This window comes from Danio rerio, chromosome 2, assembly GCF_049306965.1.
Source record: "Danio rerio strain Tuebingen ecotype United States chromosome 2, GRCz12tu, whole genome shotgun sequence".
NCBI classification, from domain to species: domain Eukaryota; kingdom Metazoa; phylum Chordata; class Actinopteri; order Cypriniformes; family Danionidae; genus Danio; species Danio rerio.
The window spans coordinates 4347769-4375000 of NC_133177.1; the positions used below are offsets into that span (position 1 = coordinate 4347769).

The following is a 27232-nucleotide window of genomic DNA, read 5'->3' on the forward strand; positions in this document are numbered from 1 at the left end:
TTTACAGACAGGAAAGAGTGGGGAGCAGAGATAGGGAAAGGATCGGCAAAGGACCTCGAGCCGGAAATCGAACTCAGGTCGCCGTGAGCACCTTGGTGCTTTATATCGTTGCACTAACCACTAGGCTATTACCGCCGACACAAATTAGAGACTTTTTGTTAGTGAATAGAATATTTCTTACACAAAATAAAACATTTTCTGTGGTATATCGGTTTTACCTTTATAGTAACAAATAAAAAAAATAAGCAATGCAATTACCCATAGGAAGATATAAGCTATTTCAAAAGCTTTTGTTTTTTCCAGTGGTGTAAAGTAACTAATTACAAATACTCAAATTACTGTAATTGAGTAGTTTTTCTCAGAAATTGTAATTTACTGAGTAGTTTTAAAAATGTATACTTTTACTCTTCCTTGAGAACATTTTTAGTGCTTTTACTCCACTACTTTCCTTCAACCTGCAGTCACTACTTTATTTTTTCTTGTCTATGGGAATTAGAATAATCAGTTCTGTAATTCCTGTTCAATCAAATCTCAAATAGAAGGTAAATTGCATCATAATGAACTACTTCAAAACATGTGCACTTTATATTGCAGCAGTTTGGAAGCCTTAAAAGTGTCCAAGAAGATGTTCAAAATCTTTACACGCATTGACCCAGAGATGGTTTAGATCAGGGATGCCCAAACACAGTCCTGGAGGGCAGATGTCCTGCAGATTTTAGCTCCAACTTGCCTCAACACACCTGCACGGATGTTTCTAGAAAGCCTAGTATGAGATTGATTAGCTAGCCCAGGTGCGTCTAATTGGGATTGGAACTAAACTTTGCAGGACACCGGCCCTCCAGGACTGAGTATGGGCACCCCTGGTGTAGATGCATGTCACTGATGAGAAGATGATGGATATTTACTCTATGATGATAGTAATGGCTTAAACACCCAGCAGACACAAGACGTCAACATGCTGTCAGATTGAAATTGTACCCTAACGTCATGGGGACGCTGCATTTTGTTTAGAAATTAAAATTAGATTTACATCAAAACTCAACGTCAGCCCGATGTCAATGTCCAACGTCCAACCTAAAACCAACCAAATATCAACGTCTAATGATGTTACAGCTTAACGTTGTGTGGACGTTACCACCATGACATCTATCAGACGTTGAATTTTGGTTGCCATATCTGATGAATCAATGTCAGTATTTAAGGTCAATAGGATGTTGTTTTAAGATGTTGGCTCAACATTGGATTTTGGTCACTTTCTAACAACCTAAAATCAACCAAATATCAACGTCATTTGTTTTCATTATTGGACACTAAAATAATGTTGTCCTTAGATGCTGACTAGATTTAGAATTTTGATCACTTGACATGACAACCTAAATTTAACCTAATATTAACGTCTTATGACATTGTGTGGCTGCTGGGCAATAACTATATGCACTACAGAATGTTACGTTTACACACACATGCACAAATTACATGTAAATGCATCAACTTTTAACAGCATAATTCTCACTACTCATGAGTACTTTTAAAAACTTTTTACTACTACTTGGAGTAATATTTACAACAGGTACTTTTACTCACACTACATTTTCAGGCAAGTAATGGTACTTTTAATTAGGTATGCTTTTCTGTACTCTTTCCACCCCTGGTCTTTTCACGGCAAAAGAATATGTGAATCATTGTTTCGTCTTCAGTTTTACAAAATGAGCATGAAGTATCCACCTCCAGATACTTTGCCCAAGTGCTATTCACTGGATATATTTTATGAAGAATTTTAAAATTAACCTCCCTTTTTTATTGGGAATGCAGTACTTATGAGGTTAAAACAAGGCTTTTCCAGTCTATTAAGTCAATGAAGGATGCCCAGTAAAATCTGCCATTAGGAATATTATACTTTTCATTTTTAGAAAATGTGTTGAACATATTTATTATTACAATTTTTATTTTATCAAATACACTAGTAATTTTATAGATATGCACATGTGTATATATCTATGATTTTATTTAAGTTCAGCTTTGGTTCTTTAATTACATTTTCAATCAAAATTAAATTAGATTTTTTGAGTTGAATTAAGCCTAAAGGAATCGCTTTTTGCACAGCATCAACTTCTTTAAAATGTAATGGAAAATTATAATTAGACACAAATTGCCAGATTTGGAGAGAATATTTTTTTATTGCAATAACAGCAGGCAATTAAAACAGATAGAAATACAAACGGATAAAGTATAGTGATAATGTAACAATATTAAAGGAATATAATAAAGGTAAAGCAAAAGAAAGACAATAAAAAAGAAAAAGAAACAAAAAATAAATAAATAAGGGCACAAGAAAAATAAAACAAATGAATGCAGAATAATAAACAAATCACGTTTTATAAGTGTTAATTGCTTTCTTTTTTTGAGACTCTGTGATGGTTTTTAAAGACAGTTCCAAGTCTCGTTTAGAAAAAAAGGCTTACATTGAGTATATTTGCATTTGTGTATAAAAACCTTTCCAATAAATAAAATAAGGTTAATACAAAAAGTTGAATTAAGTAATAGTTTTTTCTTTAAAATAAAACCCAAACTTGGAGATAATGCCAATTATATACCTGTTAAACAACTTGTATAGAAATATAGATTTGTTTCTAATTCTAATATCACAATTGTTCCATAAAAATGCATTTATGTGGTGAAAAATTATGGGAATAACACAATTTACTCCGTTTGTACTCCGCTCTCTTTAAATCCTGACGTGACGTCATTTTACGCCACGGGAACTGCTTGGGTCCCAAACAGTCCCACCCACCTCCGCTGCTTCAGCTCTGATTGACAATAATGGCGACGCGTCCGTCTGGAGTTGTGCCTCAATGAAACAGCTCCCAAGAACGCATTTGCGCCAAACATTTCTTATCATCCGGACTTAAAGATACCTTCCACGGAAACCAAACAGGAATGATCCCCGAATCCCATTCTGCGAGGAAATATTAAGTTCTGCTGGTGCGATTCTTGGGAAAGCACTAACAAAGGTCTCCTCATCCGTGGCGTTGTGGCTGCTGTTTACAGACCCGAGCGTGCGTTTGTTTCGAGCATGAAGGACTGCGCTTTCTTCACCTACCGCCATTCATTCAGGAATTATATCTGAACTCGAGTAAACCAGAAGGTTTTAATCAAAGTGCTTCAGCTGGACTGTTTTTGCAAACGCTTTTCCTGCACAGACATTCTGAACCGCGTCGCGCGAAGTTGGACCATCTGTTGAACGTTTGCGAGCGCACCGCAAAGTTCTCAACGCGTTTATTTTTTTAACATTTAATCGCAAAACAACTGTTGTTGTTTCCTAAAGCGAACGTTTTTGTTGCGTTTATGCTAACGCCAAGCAACTTTGGAGAGGTTAGCTATAGCTGGTTAGCCTAGACTCGCTAACTGGCCTCTGCTAAAAGGGCCGTTAGTGACCTAAACGTATTGTTTTTCTACATTTATTCATAACGTGTAATAATAACAACTACAAAGTTTGTTTTCTAATAATCTCTGTACGTTATATTTCACTAAAACAGTTGCATTTATGAGTCGACAACTTGAGCAGTTGTGAAAAGCATTAGCACTCCAAAAAAACTTCAGTTAAACATTTTCCTTAAGGAATTAACGTAAGCATTCTCTCTGTGTTTTGCTATACAGCAAGAGTGACCTCCATCATTGGCCATATGTAAGACGAACCAGTCCTTTTAAAACCCAATATTCTCAAAGCTGGCTGAACCGCCAGCTAAAAGTAACTTAAATCGCAACTTTTGCTCGTAAATGACCACCGGCAGGAATAACCGAGTGATGATGGAAGGAGTGGGTGCTCGAGTTATCCGCGGGCCTGACTGGAAGTGGGGGAAGCAGGACGGCGGAGAAGGGCATGTGGGCACCGTCAGGAGCTTCGAGAGCCCGGAGGAGGTGGTGGTGGTGTGGGATAACGGCACCGCCGCCAATTACCGCTGCTCCGGGGCTTATGATGTGAGGATATTGGACAGTGCGCCTACAGGTGAGGCTGCAGAGCTAATTGACTTCATCTCTCACCTTATCTAAACATCAGCTAACTAATTTATTAGAATAAAACACGCGTTTCTAATACTGCAGTTGAGGTGTATTTGTATTTTGTGAACTGTATAATGTATAATAAAGTGCTAGTTCACACTTTAATAATAATTGCAAATTTAATCCATTGCCATTGTCATTCATTCAGTCATTTTTAAAGTCCCTTTATTAATCTGGGGTCGCCACAGCGAAATGAACCGCCAACTTATCCAGCAAGTTTTTACGCAGCGGATGCCCTTCCAGCCGCAACCCATCTCTGGGAAACATCCACACACACACTCATACACTATGGACAATTTAGCCTACCCAATTCACTTATACCGCATGTCTTTGGACTATGGGGGAAACCAGAGGAAACCCACACGAAGGCAGGGAGAACATGCAAACTCCACACAGAAACGCCAACTGAGCCGAGGTTCGAACCAGCGACCTTCTTGCTGTGAGGCGACAACCTACTGCGCCACTGCCATCCATCTGCGGTCCATCAAATATAAATTTTACATAACATAATTAAATGTAATTTGAGGATCCTTCCACTGAAATTTTCTTCACGCAAAATGTTTGCTTCAAATGCGATCTTAAATCAGTATGAATGGTTTCATCCAAGTCCACCACTTTTCTGATGTGAATATTGCATTTTATGCTTTATGTAATGCTTAGAGTGCTAGTTCATCCTAAAATCACATGTAATTGAGCGTCACATGAAATGTTTGAAATAAATGTCTTATGCATTCGTAATGACATGGGGTAAGTAAATGTTAACTTATGTTTATCTCAAATATTTCATGTGATGCTCAAGAATGAACCTGATTGGTTCTTGCGGAGGCTCAGATGTGCAGGTGTGACACAACAATGAACCTCATTAGTTCTTGCTCATGATTGAGTTAAAGTCTAATATTTTACAGTCTATCAAAGTCTATTAATGAAATATGAGCTCAACTCTTCAGAATACTTTGATTAAACTGCACAATTCATATAGATTTAGTTTTTTTTTTTATCTCTTTAAAAAGTTTTGGATGAACTGACTATGCAACAAATATTAGATTTCTCACACACTCACGCACAAAAAGTCTGCATTGTGATATGATATATGTACAGTAAGAATAATGTTTTGTTTACCCCCACACACACACACACACACACACATACAAAATAAGAAAACTCTCATTATTATTCCTCTGTTTCCAAACCTGATTGAGTTTCTTTTTTCCATTGACTTAAATTGATATTTTGAAGAATGTTGAAAACTGCTAGCAATTGGCTTTATTTTTTTCTCTACCATGAATTTCTGTGGGTACCATTTTCCAAAATTCTTCAAAACTTCTATTTTTTTTAATGTTCAATGTGACAAAATAGTAATAAAAAAACGTGAAGTTTTAGAACCACATGTGGGTGAGTACAGTTTAAATTGTGAACTGTCCCTTTAATTGACATTAAAGGATCAATACATTATGAATAATATACAAATGTGTTTGTTATGCATTAAAGGGGCCCATGAAATTAAAATAACGCTTTTTAGATGTTAGTATCAGTATTGTTCATTTTTAGGATATTTATAATCTAGTGTGCTCCAAACCCGTGGCGAAATTCGCGTTTAGAAGATATAAAACCGATATCAACATGTCATTTTATTCACGTCACCTCATACTACAGTTTCTCATCAAATCATAACCAATCGAATGCTCTCTAGTATCTGACATGCCCCGCCACCTTCAAGATGCTTCTCTTTGGCTGCGTCCAAAACCGCCTACTACTCAGTACAGCATTTGAATTTAAACGTACTACTCGGTCTAGAGCTGCACGATTCTGGCTAAAATGAGAATCGCGATTTTTTTTTTTTGCTTAAAATAAAGATCACGATATTCTCACGATTCTGTAGATGTAAATTAAAGGTATGGTAAAAACAAACATATGGCACAACATCGATAATAATATTATGTGTAGGTCTACTGGTGTCTATAAATAATTCTATTCTACTTATAATAATTCTGATGTTGAATTATTATGTTTGCGATTATATGCTTGCAATAAGACAATTTTATTCACTGGTAAAATCAGACATTTGCCATTATCAGATTATATTCAGCAATATATAGGCTAGAGTAGTTATACTGACATTGTAAACATTTATTTTCATGCGCAACTGTGTGTTCGCTATGAAAGAGAAAACACATCAAATGCTTGCCGCAATCATAACTCTAAAATGCGATATGATCATTTAAATGAAGTGCACACTTTCGGTTTCATTCTGACTGCTAAGTGCTGTTCATACTTCGCGTGCGGCTCCCAAACGATCACTCTGTGCCACAAACTGAATATTATTTACATCTGTATTACCTGTTACTCGCAACATATGCAGGTTCTGTTCACTAAAGTAGACGTGCGCGTCTATCATTAAGTAGAGTACGCATGCGCCCTCGCTGTGATAACAGCTCATGGTAAGTAGCTCATGTCACGTGTCATTTCCCGTTCGCGAAAACATAATTATATTAAGAGAAAAATGACATTTTTAGGTGAATTATACCTTATAAATACAGGTGTCAATGTCACTGAGCAACGTGTGTGAAACAATGAAAAGACTTGTGCAGCCGCCTTTTCTTCTCTCCTGAACATGAAAATATGATTGATAGAATCGTAGAAATGCTGGATTAAGATCGTCTGGGGGGTCGAATCGAGATCGCAATCTTTTAACGATTAATTGTGCAGCTCTAACTCGGCCGTTAGAAAAGTACAATCTATACAGTATGAATGTGAAAAGTATGAATGGAATTTGGACGAACTACATCCTGACCTACCTGCGTCAGTTGCGTCGCGTCAGTCCCATTCATGTTTTGGTTGAGATCGCGTCAAACATCGAATAAAAATGCACATTTCAAAGCACTTAATGGGACCTTTAAAGAGCCAACTTAAGTTTAAACAGGTGGAAGTCAACCCATTAAATATGAATCTAATTGCAATGTTCCAGGAATCAAGCATGATGGCACCATGTGTGACACCTGTCGGCAGCAGCCCATCATTGGAATCCGATGGAAATGTGCAGAGTGCACCAACTACGACCTCTGTACCACCTGTTACCATGGCGACAAGCACCACCTGCGCCACAGGTTTTACCGCATCACCACCCCTGGCAGTGAAAGGTGAGTGTGGCGTTTCTCCATGTGCTCTTCACTCCTTGTGGATAAGTCTGCTCTGGCCGGTTTCACACAGCTATGGACCCTTTTCACATTTCTGGGGTTTTCTGAAGTCGTGTTAGTTTGGTAAACTTAAATGTTTGTGCACACCGGGACGCTTTTTGCTTGCGTTTACCGTCAACGTTTAACACCTCGTGACTAAATAAAGGGCGCCAATGTGACCGTACACACCAACGCGCAAAACGGCAAGCGCAAAAGCGTCATTTTTTTAAGAAACGCTTCATGCTCGTTTTTTTGTTTTGATACACTGCGTCAAAATCTTCTCCACCAATCAGATTGGCACTTTTGTTCACGTGCACGGAGCTGTTAAAGTTACAGTGAACAACACTTGGAGGCGCTCAAGCGCAGCTGTCAATGCAAGCGCACATAGAAGAAGACGCCCAGAGGCGATATGAACATTCAGCTGCTTATTGCTCTCTAAACAATAATCATTTCTTCATCGCTAGAGCTGGAGTTGCTGCTTGAACCATCCATGCTTGTTCGAGTCACCAGTAACTTTAACAACAGGCATATGAACTTCCTCTCTTCCTCTTCTTTTGTGTTATAAGCGGGGTGTCAGAAGCTTACAGTTGTTTAGCGCCATCTAACATCAAGGAGTGATTTTGCATACTCTTCTGCTTGACGCCAGTGAAAATTGCTTGGGTTTGAATCCGGAAAAAAGGTCTCGTGAAACTCTGACGATGAACGCAAACGAAAGCGTCCTGGTGTGTACGAGCACTAGGCCCGGTTTTCTTGAACTATCCTCAGGCACAATTGTGCCCTTTCCCCTTGACCTGCACTCACACTGCATTATTTACCTTCCGAGCCTGAGCGCGCTTGCGTCGTTGATAATGCGACTGTTCAGTTTAACAGAAGAGAAGATTGGAGTAGAGATTGCTTTAGTTGTATTGTTTTGTATTATTTTAAAATGTTTGTGATGCTATGACAAACAGTCAAATATTTTGCTGAACAGATCCTAAACTTTTGACGCTCATAAATGTTCATGAAAGTCATTGTGCTGCTCGTATTAAGAGGGATCCTGGGATTTTTAACGACTACAGAGAGTCAGGACCTCGGTTTAACCTCTCACACCCCATTCACACGGGGTGTCAGCGTCAACGCTTACTATTCACTTTGAATGGGTGACGTCAGGCGTTGCCGAACTGCATAGTGGATCCGTCGGCTCCGCTTCAGAGGCGTTGCTCAGTGCAGAAGTTGGGACTAGCTCAACTTTTCAAGTGCCGACAGATCGCTATATGCAAATACACCAGCTAGACAGTGGCCTATTGCTGACTGAATTTCATTGGCTGACGCTGCTATGATGATCGCTTTAGCCCCAACTTCAGACACGACTTCAGTCAAGCGTTGACGCTGAAGCCCGTGTGAATGGGGCGTCATCCGAAAGACTTCGCTCACTGAGAAGTATAGAGTCCCCGTCACTATACTGGGGCATTAGGACCAACACAGACCACAGGTTGGACGCCCCCTGCTGGCCTCACAAACACCACTTCCAGCAGCAACCTAGCTTTCCCATGTGGTCTCCCATCCAGGTACTGACCAGGCACAGCCCTGCTTAGCTTCAGTGGGTGACCATGTGAGAGTTGCAGAGAGCTAGCTGCCGGCTGATTGATATGTTGAGCTATCTTATGCTGCTTTGACCCAATCTACATCGTAAAAGTGCTATAGAAATCAAGATAAATAAGATCGCAAGCAAGATCTCAATCGCAGCAAGTCTTTGGTCATGATTAGGTTTGTTTTTTACCTTATTTTATGAAGCTAGATAAACATTTGTTTTACATTTAGTAATATTGTGAGAGAAGCTGCTGTTTTAGTTGTGTATCTGCTGTCTATTTCTTTTTAATGGCTTGGGTAACGTCTCCATATGGCAAGGCTATTATGAAGTCTAGCAGTTGTTTAGACGTCACTCGTGGCAGCCATCCGTTACTGCCCTAAACATGAGCTCAAGCAAACAATAGGTCAGCTCAACAGCTGGTCTCCTTTCAACTGAGTCTGACTCTATTTCCCCAGTCAGATTGGAGAGTGAAGTGCAGCACACAAAGACAGTGGCCTTTTTTTTTAAACTGGGTGTTTCCTCTGGCAGCTGCTGTGGTTTCCAGCTGCTTTAAGACACATGTGATCTTAATACAACCAGAATAAAATTCTCTAGTGCTTTTATTTAATTTTTTCTTGTCCTGAAGTTTTTTAATTTTTTTTAATTTTGCTATTTAAAGGCAAAATTGTCTTTTTAAAATACAAAAAAACCCACCTGAACAGTGTTATATATTTTACTGGCTTATACATTTGCATTATCCTAAATGTTTTGAAGAATGTTCAAGTCAAGAGAAAAAGCTTTCCTCCTTACTGACGGCTGTTGCAATTTCAAGCCAATAATTTTAGTTTTGTACGTTTCATATTTCCTTTTTTTGCTACTTCAATGTGTTTGCTCAGAGTTCTTCTGGAGTCTCGTCGCAAGTCGAAGAAGATCACAGCCCGCGGCATCTTTGCAGGAGGACGAGTGGTGCGAGGGGTGGATTGGCAATGGGAGGATCAGGATGGCGGGAATGGAAGAAGAGGGAAGGTAATGCCTCGACACGTCTGACTATGCTCACCTTCCTGTGCTCATCTTTTATTACATGAAAAACATTCCTCTTATCACGTGCATGCAGTGTTTTGTGCTCAATTTAATTTCAACGTTGTTTTTATTGTTTTTAATTATGATACAAAACCCAGAAAACAATACAAAATATTAACTTGTATAATATTTCAGAATTTACTTTCCCACAGCAACATTATTTAAACAGAAATAGCATTTAAAATAAGTTTAAAATAAAACACAATGCTATTATATAAAAATAAAATTAAGAGTAAATAAATACCTAAAGAGCCCCTATTATGTTTTTTTTTTTTTTTATATTTCCTTTCATTCAGTGTGTAACACAGCTGTAAGTGAATGAAAACATCCAGCTGAGGGTTAACTCTGAAAGTGCACCTTGCTTAAAAATGCAGATTTTTTAAAATAAAAGATTTGACTTAGTCAAATCTTTTAAATGTCGTTTAAATGATTTGTTGTTCACTCGGATATTTTGCCTGTTTGTATTGACGTCAACACAAAACAATACCAAATATGTTTTGTGCCGGATTCGGCAAAACGTGAACGTGCCTTTCCCTTCAAACACTTGCTTCGTGCAGGTGTGGGACTGATCATGACTGAAGATGAGTGAACATTAATAAGTAAATGTTCTGGTGATTAATGAAATAATCTACCCTGCAACGGGGGATTCGTCGGCTGTTTGTTTGAATTCTAGTGTATGGGACTTTGTCAGAGCTTGACGGGTACTTTACAGTATACAGTTCATGGATCAGTTTCTTCCTCCATTCACAAATGTAAGTAAGTGCGAATAAAATTGCTGCCTCATTTTCTCTAGCTTGCAAAATGTGTATTTAGTCGGCGCAATAGCCTAGTAGTTAGCGCGCCGACATATGTTGCAATAGCACGTCAGGGCGTCGCGAGTTCGAATCCCGGCTCGACGACATTTCCCTACCCCCTCTCTCTCTCCCACTTCGCTTCCTGTCTCAATACTGTCCTATCTAATAAAGGCAAAAAGGCCAAAAATAAAATCTAAAAAAAAAAAAAATGTGTATTTAATTGTAATGTTACTTGTAATGGCTCGTCGTGGCTTGTAATGTATCTCGTTAACTCTTTATATTCTTATCAAATCTAAAACCATGTTGAAAAGGCAATGTGTGTCTCTTTGTTTACAGTTTTAAATGCGTTTGTAAGCTCACGATCCTCTGCCGTTTGTCATTGCATCAGCTGTTCCTCACACGTGTAGCAAAGTTTCAAAATAGTTAATCTTTAAAACTGTGTGGATTACTACTGTGTGTCGTGGTTAACAATAAAGCAATTTGCTGGTGTTAAACTGCATTGCTTTAATGCACTCCTACGTTGGGCTCACACATACACTCTGCACTCTGACTACTTCTACAATGTTGATGAGTCGTGGGGGCATTTCCATCTGTCTCGTGCTGAACGCAGTCGACCAATCAAAACAGACTTGGTCATCGGACCAACTATCGCAAATTATCATCGTGCTAAGGAGGGGTTTGGGAACAAATGATGGGGGGTTGTGGCGAACTGAAGATTTTGAAAGGGCACAATCTATCCAAGACTAAAAAGGGCATGTTGAGGTTGAGGTTGAGCCCCATGTGTGCACGTGCCTGAGGTCATTTATGTATTTCTTACACAAATTCTTCTTTTTCTTAAATTAATTGCATTTTTGAGGTTGTAAACATGCTCGAAAACTGACAAAACTTTGCACACACATTAGAAGTGGCTAAAATTTTGATATGGTTTCGGAAGAGGGTGTGGCAAAACACACAATAAACATGTCAATACTTGCAAAAAGTCTCTGAGGCCATGTCTACGCTAATCACGTCCACTTCACGTCCACACTGTCGTTTCTATTCATTTTCCAAAACATTGTCATTCCCACTGAAACGACTATAAATGCTTTCAACCTGTACTGTGCATGCATGAAACTTAAGACGCTTCGGCACGCGTCATTTCCGCCTGACGTTTATTTTCTTTCCGGCTCTTTGAAACGTTACGGCAAAATGTCAAGGAAAAGCACAGAGTTTTTTTAATGGACTGACAATGAAGTAGAGTTGCTGCTTCGAGTAGAGTGAAAATGTAGACTGGGACGTGCCAAAACAAATACGTCGATATACTAGACCGCTTTAAAGAACAGTATTCTGCTGCTGATGCTGCTTACCCTCACAGTAAGGACGACATCACTAAAATCAGAATCACAACAAAATTAAAGTAAACGAATTAGTAACATGACTGTCACATGACAAAAACGCGTCCGTGTCTACAGTCTACACTACGACACGAAAATGGCGTTTTCAAAATTATCCACTTTGGAGAGCGTTTTCAAAAAGATACGTTTTTGTTTCCTAAAAACACGTCTCAGTGTGGACGGATGAACACGCATTAAGGCTGATTTATACTTCTGCGTCAAACGCCGGCGTATGCTACGGCGCTGACGCATAGCCATGGCCGTCGGCGTCGCTGACATGCACCTCTCAAAAAATGTAACTACACGTCGCAACGACGCGTAGCGCAAGCTCTGTGATTGGTCGGCTTGGTAGCACTGACGAGTCTGGGCGGGACCGAGAGCCGCGCGAGCTGGACGCGAGCCCAATGGAGCGATTTTTTTTTTTTTTTTTTTTTTTTTTTTTTTTATACAAGTGTGGAGTCCCGTGAAAGAGCTCCGGATGGAAAGTTTTGTTTTGTGTTTACCTCATAGTTAATGTTGTTGCACGTCCGCCGGTTCCTGCCTCAAAATGAGTGAGTTTGAGCCACTTGTACTTCCAGGAAGTGTTCAGGAAAAGCAAAACAGTAGAGAAGAAACTCGACACAGAGGAACGTTTACACCTCATTGCCCACTAGCGTTTTGGAAGTGTTTATGCATACTTCGCAGACTTGTTAAGACGCCGGTCACTTGACGCAGAAGTATAAACCAGGCTTTAGTGTGGACATGGCCTGAGTTAAATTCAAACCTGAACCGGAAGTTGGAAATTTTTAACTTTCCTTTCGAAAAAAGAGCAGCTTAAATTTTTTTTCTTGTAATTTTGATGCAAGATGATAAAATCCGTGCATAAATACATAAATACATAAATAAATGTTTTTTTTATTTAATAAAATCTAAATATTAAATACTTTAAAGGATTTAAGATGCTAATGACCATTAAACGTGTCTTATGAAAATGTCCATAGTGCATCATTTGGGACACTAAATCAAGAGGTTCATTAACTCTTTTGAAGGTTTTGTTTAGTCAGTAATCACTACAGCTACTTTTCTTTTCTCTCATAAACTGTCCATTTCAGGTGACGGAGATCCAGGACTGGAGTGCTGCCAGCCCCCACAGCGCAGCCTACGTCCTTTGGGACAACGGGGCCAAGAACCTCTACCGAGTGGGATTCGAGGGCATGGTGAGCCACCCCCATTCCTACACACACACACACAAAAGACTGCAGTTAACAGGCCTTTGTGTTATTACCCACCCCCCCGTCCTACCCAACACTGCACCACACGCAGGCCAGGCGTCCCATAAGCTGGCCTTCTTTATAAGGGGCAGCCATTGTGAAGGGCAGCTGGATGAGCTATCTGCATGATAAAAGAAGTCTGTTGGCTTTACAAGAGAGCGAGACTCGACACCAAGACCAAAAGCGTGCCTCAGTTGTTGAAGGCCGCCCTTTGATTGGCTGATCCACTTTCTGCAACATCTGAATTCCAGCCAATGGCTCTGCAGATGCGCTCCGGCTTTTGTCTGTGATTGCAGTGTGTCCGGAGGGTGTGCGCAGCCATCTGCCACTGGAATTATTAATTAGATCTGGATATAGAGGAAGATATATAAGGAGGAATAGAGACGTTCAAGTCATCTGGTGAATTAGTACTCATGTCGCAGAAACACTAAATATCACAATATCAGATTTGTCCAATGCCATGCAGCCATAATCAGCTGTCTGTTTCTGTTTTTTCAGTCTGATTTGAAATGTGTGCAAGATGCCAAAGGAGGGACTTTTTACAGAGACCACTGTCCAGTATTGGGTAAGATTTAAAATATCTGATATTACCAAAATATACCATGCCGGTTCAATGAATATACAGTGGGGGAAATAAGTATTGAGCACGTCACCATTTTTCTCAGAAAACAAATTTCTAAAGGTGCTGTTGACTTGACTTTTCACCAGATGTTGGTAACAACCAAAGAAATCCATATATGCCAAAAAAACAATATTAATTCATTTACTAATGAACTTCTGTGTTATAAAATGAAATGACAAAGGGAAAAAGTATTGAACACATGAAGGAAGGAAGCTGTAGAAAGACATGGAACGCCCAGACAGCAGCAGAGGTCTTTCTTATTGTAAAGTAGTATTAGCTGCTTTTGTGCAACATCTACATAAATCAGGAGGATGAAGATGAAACCAGGGTGGACATTTCAGCAAGACAATGATCCAAAACACAGCCAATGAAACTCTCAAATGCTTTCAGAGAAAATAATCTAGCTGTAGAATGGCCCAGCCTATCACCTGACCTGAACCCAATAGAAAATGCAAAACAAAAAGCTCAGATTTTATAGACAAGACCTACATAACTGTCAAGGTTTTTACACTGTTGAAGTCTGTGAAAAAAAATCACACCTGAGCAATGTATGTGACTATATTCTCCATATGAGAGGCGTCTTTAAGCTGACAGCATCAAAAAAGCCTTTTATATAAAGTATTAAATACATTTCTGTAGTTCAGCACCTTCTCCTTGTGTCTATTGTTATTATTAAACAACACATTTTTTCAGATTTTTTTGGTTTGGTTTTATTTTTATGTTTGTAATGTTTGGGTTTTTACTAAAATTTGGTTTAATCCCATGTCAACAGCTCCTTTAGAATATTATTCCCAGAAAAAAAACATGACTAGTTGAGTACTTTTCCCCCACTCTAGTTATCTTTGTCAAGTAAATGTCCTCCAGTATATGTTAATGTTGTATGTGATGCCTCCACTAGGTGTCAGCATTGGATGCCTAATATAGCTGATCTTCAAACATTCATCGCTACAGTGAAACATTCCTGTTTAAAAGCTATTTTGGCCCCAGTCCATAATTTACTCTTTGCCGTCCAAACCAATAACATAAAGCTGTTTGCAATGATGGTCAGCTCAGATTAATTACACTTGAGGCCTTAAAAAAAAAAAAAAGGTCCAATCATTTTTAAAGATGTTAAGCTACATGCCACTTCACAGGATGTTCACTAAGTTTTCTACACTATACTGAAACGAATAAAGACATGTCTGTTTAGTAAAAAATGTATTTTTGAAGAAATGTTTATTAAATTTTTTATTTTTGTTTATTAATTAATTAATTTATTTATTTGTTTATATATTTATTAATTTATTTATCTATTTACTAATCTATCTATTTATTTTATTTATTTATTTATTTACATATTTATCTATTTAGTAATTTATCTATTTATTTATTTATTTATTTATCTATTTACATATTTATCTATTTGCTTATTTATATATTTATTTATTTATCTATTTACGTATTTATCTATTTTCTTACCTATTTATTTATCTATCTGTTTATTTATTTATCTATTGATTTAATTATTTATCTATTATTTATTAATTAGTCCATTTATTTGTTTATCTATTTATTTAGCTATATATTTGTTTATATATTTGTTTATCTAATTTATTTATTTATATATTTATTTAATTATTTATTTATCTATTTATTTATCTATGTATTTATTTATAAATTTATTTATCAAATTTATTTATTTATTTACTTATCTAATTTATTTATCTATGTATTTATTTATTTATCTATTTATTTATTTTAATCTATTTTATTTATATATCTATCTATTTATTTATCAACTTAGAACCGAAGTACCGCTTCTTTTGATAACACCAGTTAGCTCCAACACATTACATAGAACATAAATACCAAATTCGCTAGAGACTGCAAATACATCGAAATAGGCTATATTTTACCTCCCATAATGATAGTCAGACAGGCAGGGTGGATTAATTTTTGGTAGCCCAACTGGAAAACGTAATGACGTTGGCCTAGCAGTATTTCGAGCCCTGGTTCAGCTGAATTTTCCTAGTTTTGTTTAGCCTTAGATGATAATGATCATCATATTCGTCCTGTTGTTGGTTTTCTGTAGGTGAGCAGAACGGCAACAGGAACCCAGGAGGCCTGCAGATCGGAGACTTGGTCAACATTGATTTGGACCTGGAGATCGTTCAGTCACTGCAGCATGGGCATGGAGGATGGACCGACGGCATGTTCGAGACGCTCACCACCACAGGCACTGTCTGCGGCATCGATGAAGACCACGACATTGTTGTGCAGTATCCTAGCGGAAACAGGTCAGGCACACAGCATTGCACTTATTCATGGGACATTATTTATTATTAGGGTTGCACAGTTTACCGGTACTATGGCAGTATCGCAATACTATGGCTAGAAAATACTGGCAGTGCCAATGTAGTTTGTAAACGGTAGAATCGTCATTAATGGTTTATCTATAATAGATGTTGTTGCATGTGGAAAAGTCTCTAAAATGCTTATACATTTGTTCAATAATAGACAATTTATTTTAATAGTCTGTAGAGCCCTTTAACGTTGCAAAACTGTTTGCCGGCAGCTAGCTCTCTGCAACTCTCACATGGTCGCCCCCTGAAGCTAAGCAGGGCTGCGCCCGGTCAGTACCTGGATGGGAGACCACATGGGAAAGCTAGGTTGCTGCCGGAAATTGTGTTAGTGAGGCCAGCAGGGGGCGCCCAACCTGCGGTCTGTGTGGGTCCTAATGCCCCAGTATAATGACGGGGATGCTATACTGCTCAGTGAGCGCCATCTTTCGGATGAGACGTTAAACCGAGGTCCCGACTCTCTGTGGTCGTTAAAAATCCCAGGATGTCCTTTAAAAAGAGTAGGGGTTTAACCCCGGCATCCTGCCCAAATCTGCCCACTGGCCTCTGTCCATCATGGCCTCCTAACCATCCCCATATTCAATTGGCTTCATCACTCTGTCTCCTCTCCACCAATCAGCTGGTGTGTGGTGTGCGGTCTGGCGCAAAATGGCTGCCGTCGCGTCATCCAGGTGGATGCTGCACACTGGTGGGGGTTAAGGAGATCCCCCCCCATTGTGTAAAGTGCTTTGAGTGCCCAGAAAAGCACTATATAAATGTAAGTAATTATTATTATTAATTATTAGAATTCACACCTTTTATGGTAGCCTATTGCACGTTTTCTGAGGCTTTAGTTCAAACGCACATCTGAATCAGTTCATTTCTGTTCCTGTTAATATGATTTAGTAGCTACAACAACCGTGTCGATCTCTTTAAAAGAACGACTCACAAAGAGACTTTTATTTGGATTGTTACCTGATAAGACCAAGAAAAAGAATAAATGGAAAACCCAAAATAGCAACACGAAACATTGAATCAATGTTTGACCACTTCATATAGGCTAATTTTGTTGGAAAAATTTTGTAAATAAATTTATTTTCATGTATTTTTGTTGGTCAGTTATCTTCATGTATTTTTGTTGGTCAGTTATCTACAAAATAAACAAAAAGAATGAATACCTTTTAGGTGAAGTAAGGTGTAAATAATACTTTTTTTTGTCTTAAGGGAATGTGGAAATATAAATTTCTATCATCTAATTCCAAATGAACAATAATCTACGTATAACTAAAAAGTTATATTCTTTGGTTTTTAATTATATCATTTCATTGACATGCCAGCTAGGAGGGACATTTAACTTTTGCCTTGCTGACAACAGGCTAAACCAAAGTGATGGAATTATCGGTTTCACAGCATGGCTGTATCTATTGTCTTCTCTGTCTCCAGAACATCATTTGTACACTGTAGTACTTATATACTGATGAGATCTGGAGAAGGCATGGCACCCTGCAGACAACCAGACTTCATTTGCATGCTTTGTTTGACCGTCCCCACCATGACAGACCCCACCTACATGCTGTAAAATGTACAAATGTATAATGTTTGCTGTGGAGTTTAGAGTTTGCTTTCGATGACGCCACAGCCACGCTGAGTTCTTCTTATTAAAAAGGATTCTGCTTTGAAGACAACCGAAAGATTCTCCCTGGTTTTTGGGGCTCTTAGAAGTTTACAACAGGAATTATAAATTACATTCAAGTAGGCCTATTATAACATAAAATATTAATTAAATTACATATTTCTTTATTATTTGAGTTATGAATTACAGTATCGCTATACTACTTGGTATTTTGATACTTCAGCTGGTTGAGTATTGTAAGATTAATATATGGTATTGCGACAATCCTATTTATTATCGTAATTTTTTGCCATTATTTCTCGGTGAGTGACAAAAGCAAACATTATAACCAGGGCCAGATAGAATCTACAAACATTTATTGGTATTTCTGCACAAAATGTTGTCAGTATTATAACTTAACACATAAAGTGTTTTTTTATTATATATTTATTTTTTTACCGTCATCTGGGAAACGGTTAGGATTTCAGTTCGGTAAAAAAACTATTAGTGTTCCAATTGGGATGACTTTAAATTCATATGCGTGTAAATGCATAAGCAGGGCTTAATTTATGCCGGAACAAGCCTGATCCGGATCCGGTACCTCTAAAATCTGATCCGACACCTCATTTTACCCATCCCCCTCCTCATACGTACCCCCACCCCTAACTTTCTTCCGCAACTCCCCAAACCTCTTCACTTTCGTACGCGATCGTATATTAAATCTACTGAAAGTATTACTTCCACTCTGTGGCCTTCTAATAATCGCAGAGCTCTGTATGTGTTCTAGGTGGACGTTTAACCCAGCGGTGCTGACCAAGGCAAATGTTGTCCGCAGTGGAGAAGTGGCAGCTGGCGCTGAGGGCGGCAGCTCGCAGTTCATGGTGGGAGATTTAGTCCAGATCTGCTACGACATCGACCGCATCAAACTGCTCCAGAGAGGACACGGAGAGTGGGCCGAAGCCATGCTGCCAGTGAGCATCCCTAGTTTAATGCAGTAGTGCTTGTCCGGTCTGAAACCCACTTTATATCATATATCAATCAGGCATCAGAGATCACTGAGTTTTAAAGTTATCAGATCTTAAAAGTGGCGATTTTGTGATGAAAAAACTAGTTCATCGGAAGCACTTGGGGTGTCTGACTGAAAATCAAACTCAGTGTGCATATCCTCCATTGTGCCACCTCGATTTGACGATAACCCCAATCCAACGTTGGCCAATGCAGACCGAAGGCCTGACGTCTACCGACCCTTTAAAGGTGCAATATGTAAGTTTATAACAACACAGATCACTGCCTATTCACGAGTCCCGCAGAAAAAGTGATTGACAGGTGGTAATTATGTGTGTATCTTGCCTTTATTCATTTACTGTATGATTTGTTTATGGGTGAAACAAAGACCATGCAGGTCAGGTAGTTTAAACGGTAGGCTACAAATAATTAATTGGTCATTAATTATTTAATTATTCATAATCGTAAATCGAATCGTGCCTTTAGAATCGAAAATGTAATAGAATCGAGAATTTGGAGGATCGTGACACCCTTAGTCCGTATTATGGTATTATCATGCGTTAGAAGAGTCATAAACTTACATACAGCACCTATAATGAGCATTAAACTGCATCTGCTGGCCTCCTCTACAAGTAGCACACTTGTTTTATCTGCTTACTGTTTAAGCGGCTCAGCCTCCTGAAGCACTGGATGTTATCCCGCCAGTGCGCTCCTGGGCTGGGTTTCTATATTTTTGGATCGCCTCCCTTTTGTTGCCCTCGATGGACAAAGCTTAACAGAATTCCAATAGCTTCGGTTATGAGCAGTATAGATGAGAAATGGTCCTGCAAGAGCCTTTGGGTGTTTTCCGTTTAAATGAGCCAATCTCAATTTTAAAAAGCCAGACCTTACACTTATTGATTTTTCTCCACGTCTCTCTTCACAGGGCTCTCAGAGGGGCGTTTTGTACCTGTGTGTAACAGGCAGTGTGCACACACAAACACACAGTTGAAGTTTTCTGTTGAACAGATTTCTTCCATCACATTTCTAAACAATAGTGTTACTAACTAATTCCTAATAACAGATTTGTTTTATCTTTACTGTGATGATCGCACAATATTTGACTAGATATTTTTTAAGATGCTAGTATTCAGCTTAAAGTGACATTTAAAGGCTTAACTAGGGTAATTAGGTTAAAGTTAGGTTAATTAGGCAAGGCATTGTCTAACAGTGGTTTGTTCTGTAGAAAATTGAAGAAATATATGTTGCTTAAAGGTGATGCAAGTCATTTTTTAACTCTTCTAAAGCAGAGGTTCCCAAACTTTTCAGCCCGCGACCCCCAAAATAACAATGTCAGGGAATCACGACCCCTATTTTTCAAGGTGGTTATACTGTGAATACATTGCAGACACAACTACAGGCACATATAAACATGAGGATATTGAAAACACAAAAATGCAAATCTATTAACCATATAATGTTTTTTTATAGTAATTTATTAATTAATATTAAAAATTACATTTTAATATAAAATTAAAGGCTGATGGCTGATTTTTATTTGTATGTTGTTTCTTTAACACGCTTAACTCATCTTCTGTGGGTTATGAATAAAATAGCTTAATAAAGTTTATTTGAGTTTTGTAAATCACCAAGGGACCCCTTGTCATTGTACCGCGACCCCCACTTTGAGAACCTCTGTTCTAAAGCATAAAAATACCGTAATATGTTTGCAGATCTTTAAGAAACATGTTAAATGAACATTCTTGTTCATCTGAAAAACAATGCTGAAATCATGTTATTATCATCAGCTATTATCAAGAAGTTTGTTATTTCAAATATAGACGGGCGGCTAGTGCAAGTGAGAAAGCGAAACCGCTCGTGCTTTAGACCAGCGGTCCGTAAAACAATTGGTACCGGGCCACATAAGAAATCATAAATTATTTCTGTAGAAAATATTCCCCCCGCGACTTGGTTTCTTCCACTCACCCCCGCCATCTCGCGTGAAATGGACTATGCCAAAATCCACCACGGAGCGGGGAGACAGATCGCTAGAATATCGCTCAGTGGTGGTTGTTGATAGTTTAAAGGTATAAAACAGGTTTTATAGAGTCCAAATCAGCAGAGTATTTAAGGATTGTGCATACATGTGTGCGTGCATCGCTAAGTAATTACCCGAAATCATTGCAATATGTATCTATTTGGAGTTTCACATACTCATTAGGGCTGTAACATGCCAATGCATACATTTAATTCGGCTAAACGATTGTATTATTTTTAATATGTTCGTCAGTTGAAATGTTTGGCACAGATGTTTTGTATTTGATGCATATAAAACTTGATTGAAACATAATCAGACCGCGATCAATCTGGCAACCTGCGCTTGCGAGTAGGCATGCAATACCTAGTTCAACCACTGGGTGTCAAACTTGCATACTGTACCTTTAAATGGGCTAATAATATTGACCTTAAAATAGTTTAAAAAACTGCCTTTATTCTAGTCGAGAAAAAAAACAAAACAAATAAGACTTTCTCCAGAAGAAAAAATATTATCAGACATACTGTGAAAATTCCTTGCTCTCCTCATTTGGGAAATATTTGTGGAAAAAAAGGCTAATCATTTTGACTTCCACTGTGTCTAGCATTCTTGCCCTTTCTGAGTGTTTGCGAAAAGGCTTGTGGGTTTAAATGCAACCGCTCTCGTACTCAGATATTCATGTGTGTCTTTTTTTTTTTGCAGACCCTTGGAAAGGTGGGCAGAGTGCAGCAGATTTACTCTGACAGTGACCTGAAAGTGGAGGTGTGCGGGACGTCCTGGACATACAATCCCGCTGCTGTCACTAAAGTGGCCCCTGCTGGATCTGCGGTTACTAATGCTTCTGGAGGTAATGCACGCGTGCGCATTTTGTGTGAAATAATCACAAAAGCACAATATAAAAAAGCATTATATTTTATTGTAGTTTTTAAATTGTTGTTAATGTGCTGCACTTTCTTTTCAAAGTTTAAAAACAATCTAACCTATAATTTCCAAGTCATATTGTGTTCTTGATTGTATTCTGGCAAGTTTTGCAGCCCTAATTCCAATGTATTCTGTCATTTAATGTATATGTCAAATGCAGAAAATGCCCTTTAATGCCTGTGTGAGTCGAGCACAGTCAGACAAGCATCAATCCGTTTCTCATCCGTCATTGTGTGCTCTGTGTGACACTGCAGCAGTGTTGACAGAGAGTCCTTCTGTGCCCGCAGAGCGCCTGTCTCAGCTCCTCAAGAAACTTTTCGAGACGCAGGAGTCTGGAGACATTAACGAAGAGCTGGTGAAGGCCGCAGCCAACGGTGACCTGGCCAAAGTAGAGGACATCCTGAAGAGACCCGATGTGGATGTAAGAACCCGTCTCTAACACACACTTTATTCTGTGCAATAACTGAATGTTTGTTATAACTTTAGCCACACTTTAATTTAATTTACAGTTTAATGTTATTAACAAACTATTAACTAAGACTTACTTCAATAAAATACTCTTTAAATACTCTTCTCTTTAAGGCAGGGGTCACCAATCTCAGTCCTGGAGGGCCGGTGTCCCTGCAGGGTTTAGCTCCAACTTGCCTCAACACACCTGCCTGGATGTTTCAAGTATACCTAGTAAGATCTTGATTAGCTTGTTCAGGTGTGTTTGATTGGGGTTGGAGCTAAAATCTGCAGGACACCGGCCCTCCAGGAACAAGTTTGGTGACCACTGCTTTAAGGCAAGCCGTTAGGTCAGTATGCTCAGGCATTCTGTTTGAATCGTGAAACATCATATTTTCCAAAACTGCTTGCCGAGCTTGCGAGTAGATTACATATTAAGAATCGTGAATAAAATTGAACGACTTTAGTTTCATTTTTAAACGTTCGAATTGCACAAAATCTGCAGAAACGCACGTCTGGTCCCAGCCCCTCCCCAGGAGAATCGTCAGTCTGTAGTGATCGATGATTGGCTCCTGTACTACAAGGCGGGGCTTAATTTGCCTTATTGACCGTTATCAAAGAGCATAGAAATACCAAGAGGCGACACTCTAGTGCAATTTGGCAAACAGCCACTAGATGGCACGGCGGCTATTTACAGCATATTATAAGTCTGTAAAATAATCTATTAAAAGTGCTGATGATTGTGATAGTAAGTGCTGTATTGTCGTCTTTCAGGTTGTATCTCAGCTTTAAAGCGCTTTTAAAATAAATAAATAAATAAAAAACAAAGCAGCTGCTTGCCATTGCGACAGCAATAAGATCCAATGGACAGCCGATTGCCTTCACTCCGAAATAACAGAATCCGGGGCTGTTGCTGGGCACTGCTGTTGCAATGGAACGTTTTATTGAGTGTCACCTCTAGGTCATATGATTGGATGATTAGAAATTTGCATTGAGCAGTTGGCAGGTGTACCTAATAAAGTGGCCGGTGAGTGTAAATTATCCCAGATCAGAATGTGCGCCAAAGAAGAAAAAGAAAAAAAAAATCTGTTCAAGTCTTTTGTACAAGAACACATTCAACCTGATGGGTAGCATTTCTTACATTTTAAGAAGTGCATGATTTAGAATTGAGGAGCTTATGAAGCAAGCGGTGCTTTGATTGAGCAACACACTGCTTCTAGTTTATGGCAAGTCTGCTTTGAACCGCTCTACCTTCAGCTTTTACTGGAATCTCACAGATCAGATCAAACACACCATCAAAGAATGACGATTGCTCTTATATGTATGAGATTTCCTTTGCTCTTCTTGCTCAGAGTCTGAAATTCACAGTTGAAATGTGAAGCTACTTCAGTTTTAACAAGTCTCTGAAAGTATTCACATGAAAACACGGGCCATGTTGGTTGTTTCAAATCAGACCGGACGAATCTAATACAGTACTCAACATTTGAAGCGGATCAGAACCTTTAAAGGTGCAGTATTTAAGTTTGACACCCAGTGGTTGAACTAGGCATTGCACTCCTGGTTCAAAACGTACACAAAAGCAGGTTGCCAGATTGACATCACCAACAAAGGCTGATTCAATTTGTGTTCTAACTAAAATCAACGGCACGCGATAGAAGGAATATTTTCCATATTAAAAGGAGTTTTTGTTCTAAACAACAACTGAAATGTTAGACAGCTGTAAAATGCCATTTTACATCACATTTGTTGCCATACTACTGAAAGCAGCAGCAGATAGTTCACCCCAGATCTGGAACTTAAAGTAAACCATTTGAAATTGATCTTCAGAACCGCGACTCAGGGCAAGCCAACACATATCAGTGATTCAGCACCTACATTTAATCATGTTAAAGAGGTTTAATATGTATTAATTACATTATAAACCTTACCATTTCGCTGGAGTGCAGTGAGTGCACTATTCTGTGCTTCTGAATGGTTGTATTAAAATTTCTGTCGTGTTTAGTCTGGTGCAAACAGCCAAATTGCTCATCACTGCAAATCTCGTTTTGCATCGTGTTTTTAGCACACAGGGTTACAATGTGACCTGCTCACCTAATCTTTACGTTCGTAATATTTATAATTTTTGCTAATTAATAACCACCTCATGAGGAACTCTGAATCTGCATCACATTTCAGAGGCCTCTACTGTCCATGTAGGTCAAGAGCCTTCCTGACTGAATGAATGAAACGCGTTGTTCCCTAACAAGGCAACCCGGAGTGCTGAAATATAATTAGCTAAACAGGCATTGGGCGGGTTAAATAACCAAAACAAAGACAGACGTTCTGGCACGTAAAATAGTGCTATTCATGTGCATATACATACACATACATAAATATACACACAGTTAAAGACTAATATAGTTCTCCCAAATGATGTTTAACAGAGGAAGGAATGTTTCACAGTATTTCCTATAATGTTTTTTCTTGTGCAGAAAGTATTCTTTGATTTATTTTGGCTAGAATAAAAAGTTTTTAAAACCCTTTTACGGTTTATGTTATTATCCCCCTTATTAGATATATTTGTTTTGATTGTTTACAGAACAAACCATCATTATTCAATGACTTTACCTTATCTTGCCTAATTAACATAGTGAGGCCTTTAAATGTCACTTTGAGCTGAATACTAATATCTTAAAAAATATCTAGTCAAACATTATGTACTGTCATCATTGCGAAGTTAAAATAAGTCAGTTATTAGAAATTGTTGGAATATCAAGCAAATTCCACGTGTGTTCAATAAGAAAAGGTCTGGAGAGTGTTTTCTTCAATGCCAAAAATAATAGTAATTTATTAGACACAAATGAATAATCGATGACAGAGCTCTGGGTTACGTTACCCCAATGCAATACAAGAAATACAATTAAGAGGTTCGCAGCTAACTTACATTTCCTGACTCCAGCATATATACACAACTGATAATAACAGGTGGAGTTTTGGTTTAACGTCACTGATCAGTCATTCCGCAGTCTCTTGGCTCTTTGTAACCCCTAGACATACTTCCTCTTTCTGCAACCCTTCTCTGCATACCAGAACTGAACAATTACGTGCATCTTTAATATATTTCAGAACTTCTACAAAGATCATGCTCCTTGTGACATGTCCAGACAGCAGTCTGGAACAAACCTAAATTTATTCTTATTCTGCTTTTTTCATTAGTCAGCAGTTCTTCTAAAAAGTATGCAGCACAGTAAAAAAGAGGAAGTGTGTCTGGTCAAGATGTGTTATAATACAATAGAAAAGATTGATTAATCTGTTAGTCTAAACATTTTTCTAATAAACAATAAAGACACAAAAGTAATAAAAATAAATTCCTTTTTTCCTACAAAATTAATAATTAAAACTATAATGTTTAGAAATGTGTTAAGTCTTTTGTCTGTTAAACAGAAATTGGGAAAAATTTTACAGAAGTGCTAATAAATCCAGATGTATACATGCATACGCACCTTTAAATATTAAGCAAATGTCCTCTGTTCTTTTTGGTTCTTGTGTTGGTGCCAGGACTGGCCCTGCGCCCTGCCGCCCCTCACTCAAGTAATTGCTTTGAGCTCGGAGAGAAAGAAATGGAAGTCAGATCGGCTTGGGTGACTGGCCAAATTATATGCTCGGCAGGACAAGACATGTCCTGCAAATACACCAGGGGCTCCGGCATTAATATTCAAGCCTTTGCACGCTGGTTTAGCTTACCGCAGTGCTGCAGATCACAAACATCACACTCGTGCACACCCTCATACAGTGGGTGAAATATCAAGTGTTGAACGCATCACCATTTATCTCAGAAAACGTGTTTGAAGAGGTGCTGCCGAGTTGAAATTTCAGTAACACGCAACATAATCCGTACACACAAAGAAAACAATTAATTAGTTAAGAAATTAAGTTATACTCCGGGGAAAAAAATTGAACACATGAAGATAGGAAGCTATAAAAGGGCATGGAAAGCCCAGACAGCAGCTGAAATCTCTTGGTTTTAGTCATTAAGTTAGTGTAAATTAATATTAGCCGCTTCAGTCTCAACACCTACATTACGAGATGGTGAAGATGAAACCAGGGTGGACATTTTTGCAAGACGATGATCCCAAACACAGGCAAGGAAACTCTGTTTGTTTCAGAAAAGAAAACAAAGCTGCTAGAATGGCCTAGCCAGTCACTTGATCTGAATCCAATAGAAAACGAGAACTAAAGATCAAAGTTGATGGATGACATCCACAGAAAGGTCAAGATTTTTACACACTGTTGAAAACACTCACACCTGAGCAATGCATGGGACTTCATTCTCCATATGAGAGGCGTCTTGAAGAGGTCATTACCAAAAAATCCATAAATGCATTTCAGTAGTTCGACATTCATTAATGATAAACATGACTGCTTTTTTCAGAAATGTTTTGTTTTATTTGTGTTGGGGTTTTTACCCAAGTCAATTTCATGCCAACACATCCTTTAGATATATCATGACGTCTTAAATGCCTGATGATGTATTAAATACTTAATATTTTACCTTCTGTGTTCACACACACATCACTGAAAGAAGGACATGCAATCAGAGATGTTCATAGCACAACGTGATCAGCTATATCTTTTTATTTTCCTGCAGGTGAACGGGCAGTGTGCAGGACACACTGCCATGCAGGCGGCGAGTCAAAATGGCCATGTGGACGTCCTCAAACTGCTGCTGAAACATAGCGTGGATTTGGAGGCGGAGGTATGTGTCCTGCTCCTCAAACACCTCGGTTTTCCCTGAAGTTAATTGCATTTAGAGCGTTCACGTTTTGATCCTCAAGCCAGCAAATGCAGTGTATATATATCACTTTCACCATGTAACAAACTGATTTATTATGTAATTAATAAACTTAAAAGTTCATTATAATTATTAAAATTAGGGTGCTTCATAAAAGTTATTAATTACTGACCATCTCATTAAATATTTAATTTAAATACATTTTTAAAATCTTTTGATAATTACTCCATAAATAATTTAATTA

The 27232-nt window shown here is 38.4% G+C and overlaps 1 protein-coding gene across 12 annotated transcripts in view; it reads left to right on the plus strand.

Annotated features, from left to right (window-relative positions):
* The first annotated feature begins 2798 nt into the window (after positions 1 to 2798).
* The window catches only part of mib1 (MIB E3 ubiquitin protein ligase 1), an 88121-nt gene continuing 63687 nt past the window's right edge, over positions 2799 to 27232 (plus strand). For 6 of the 12 annotated variants that reach the window (XM_009296844.5, XM_009296845.5, XM_009296848.5 and 3 more), the window contains exons 1-10: positions 2799 to 4006; positions 7025 to 7196; positions 9678 to 9807; positions 13120 to 13224; positions 13777 to 13843; positions 15972 to 16176; positions 18618 to 18801; positions 21552 to 21696; positions 22025 to 22191; positions 26845 to 26952. In XM_009296844.5, the coding sequence (XP_009295119.1) occupies positions 3778 to 4006; positions 7025 to 7196; positions 9678 to 9807; positions 13120 to 13224; positions 13777 to 13843; positions 15972 to 16176; positions 18618 to 18801; positions 21552 to 21696; positions 22025 to 22191; positions 26845 to 26952 (1512 nt within the window). In that variant the 5' untranslated portion in view covers positions 2799 to 3777. 12 annotated transcript variants of the gene reach the window in all.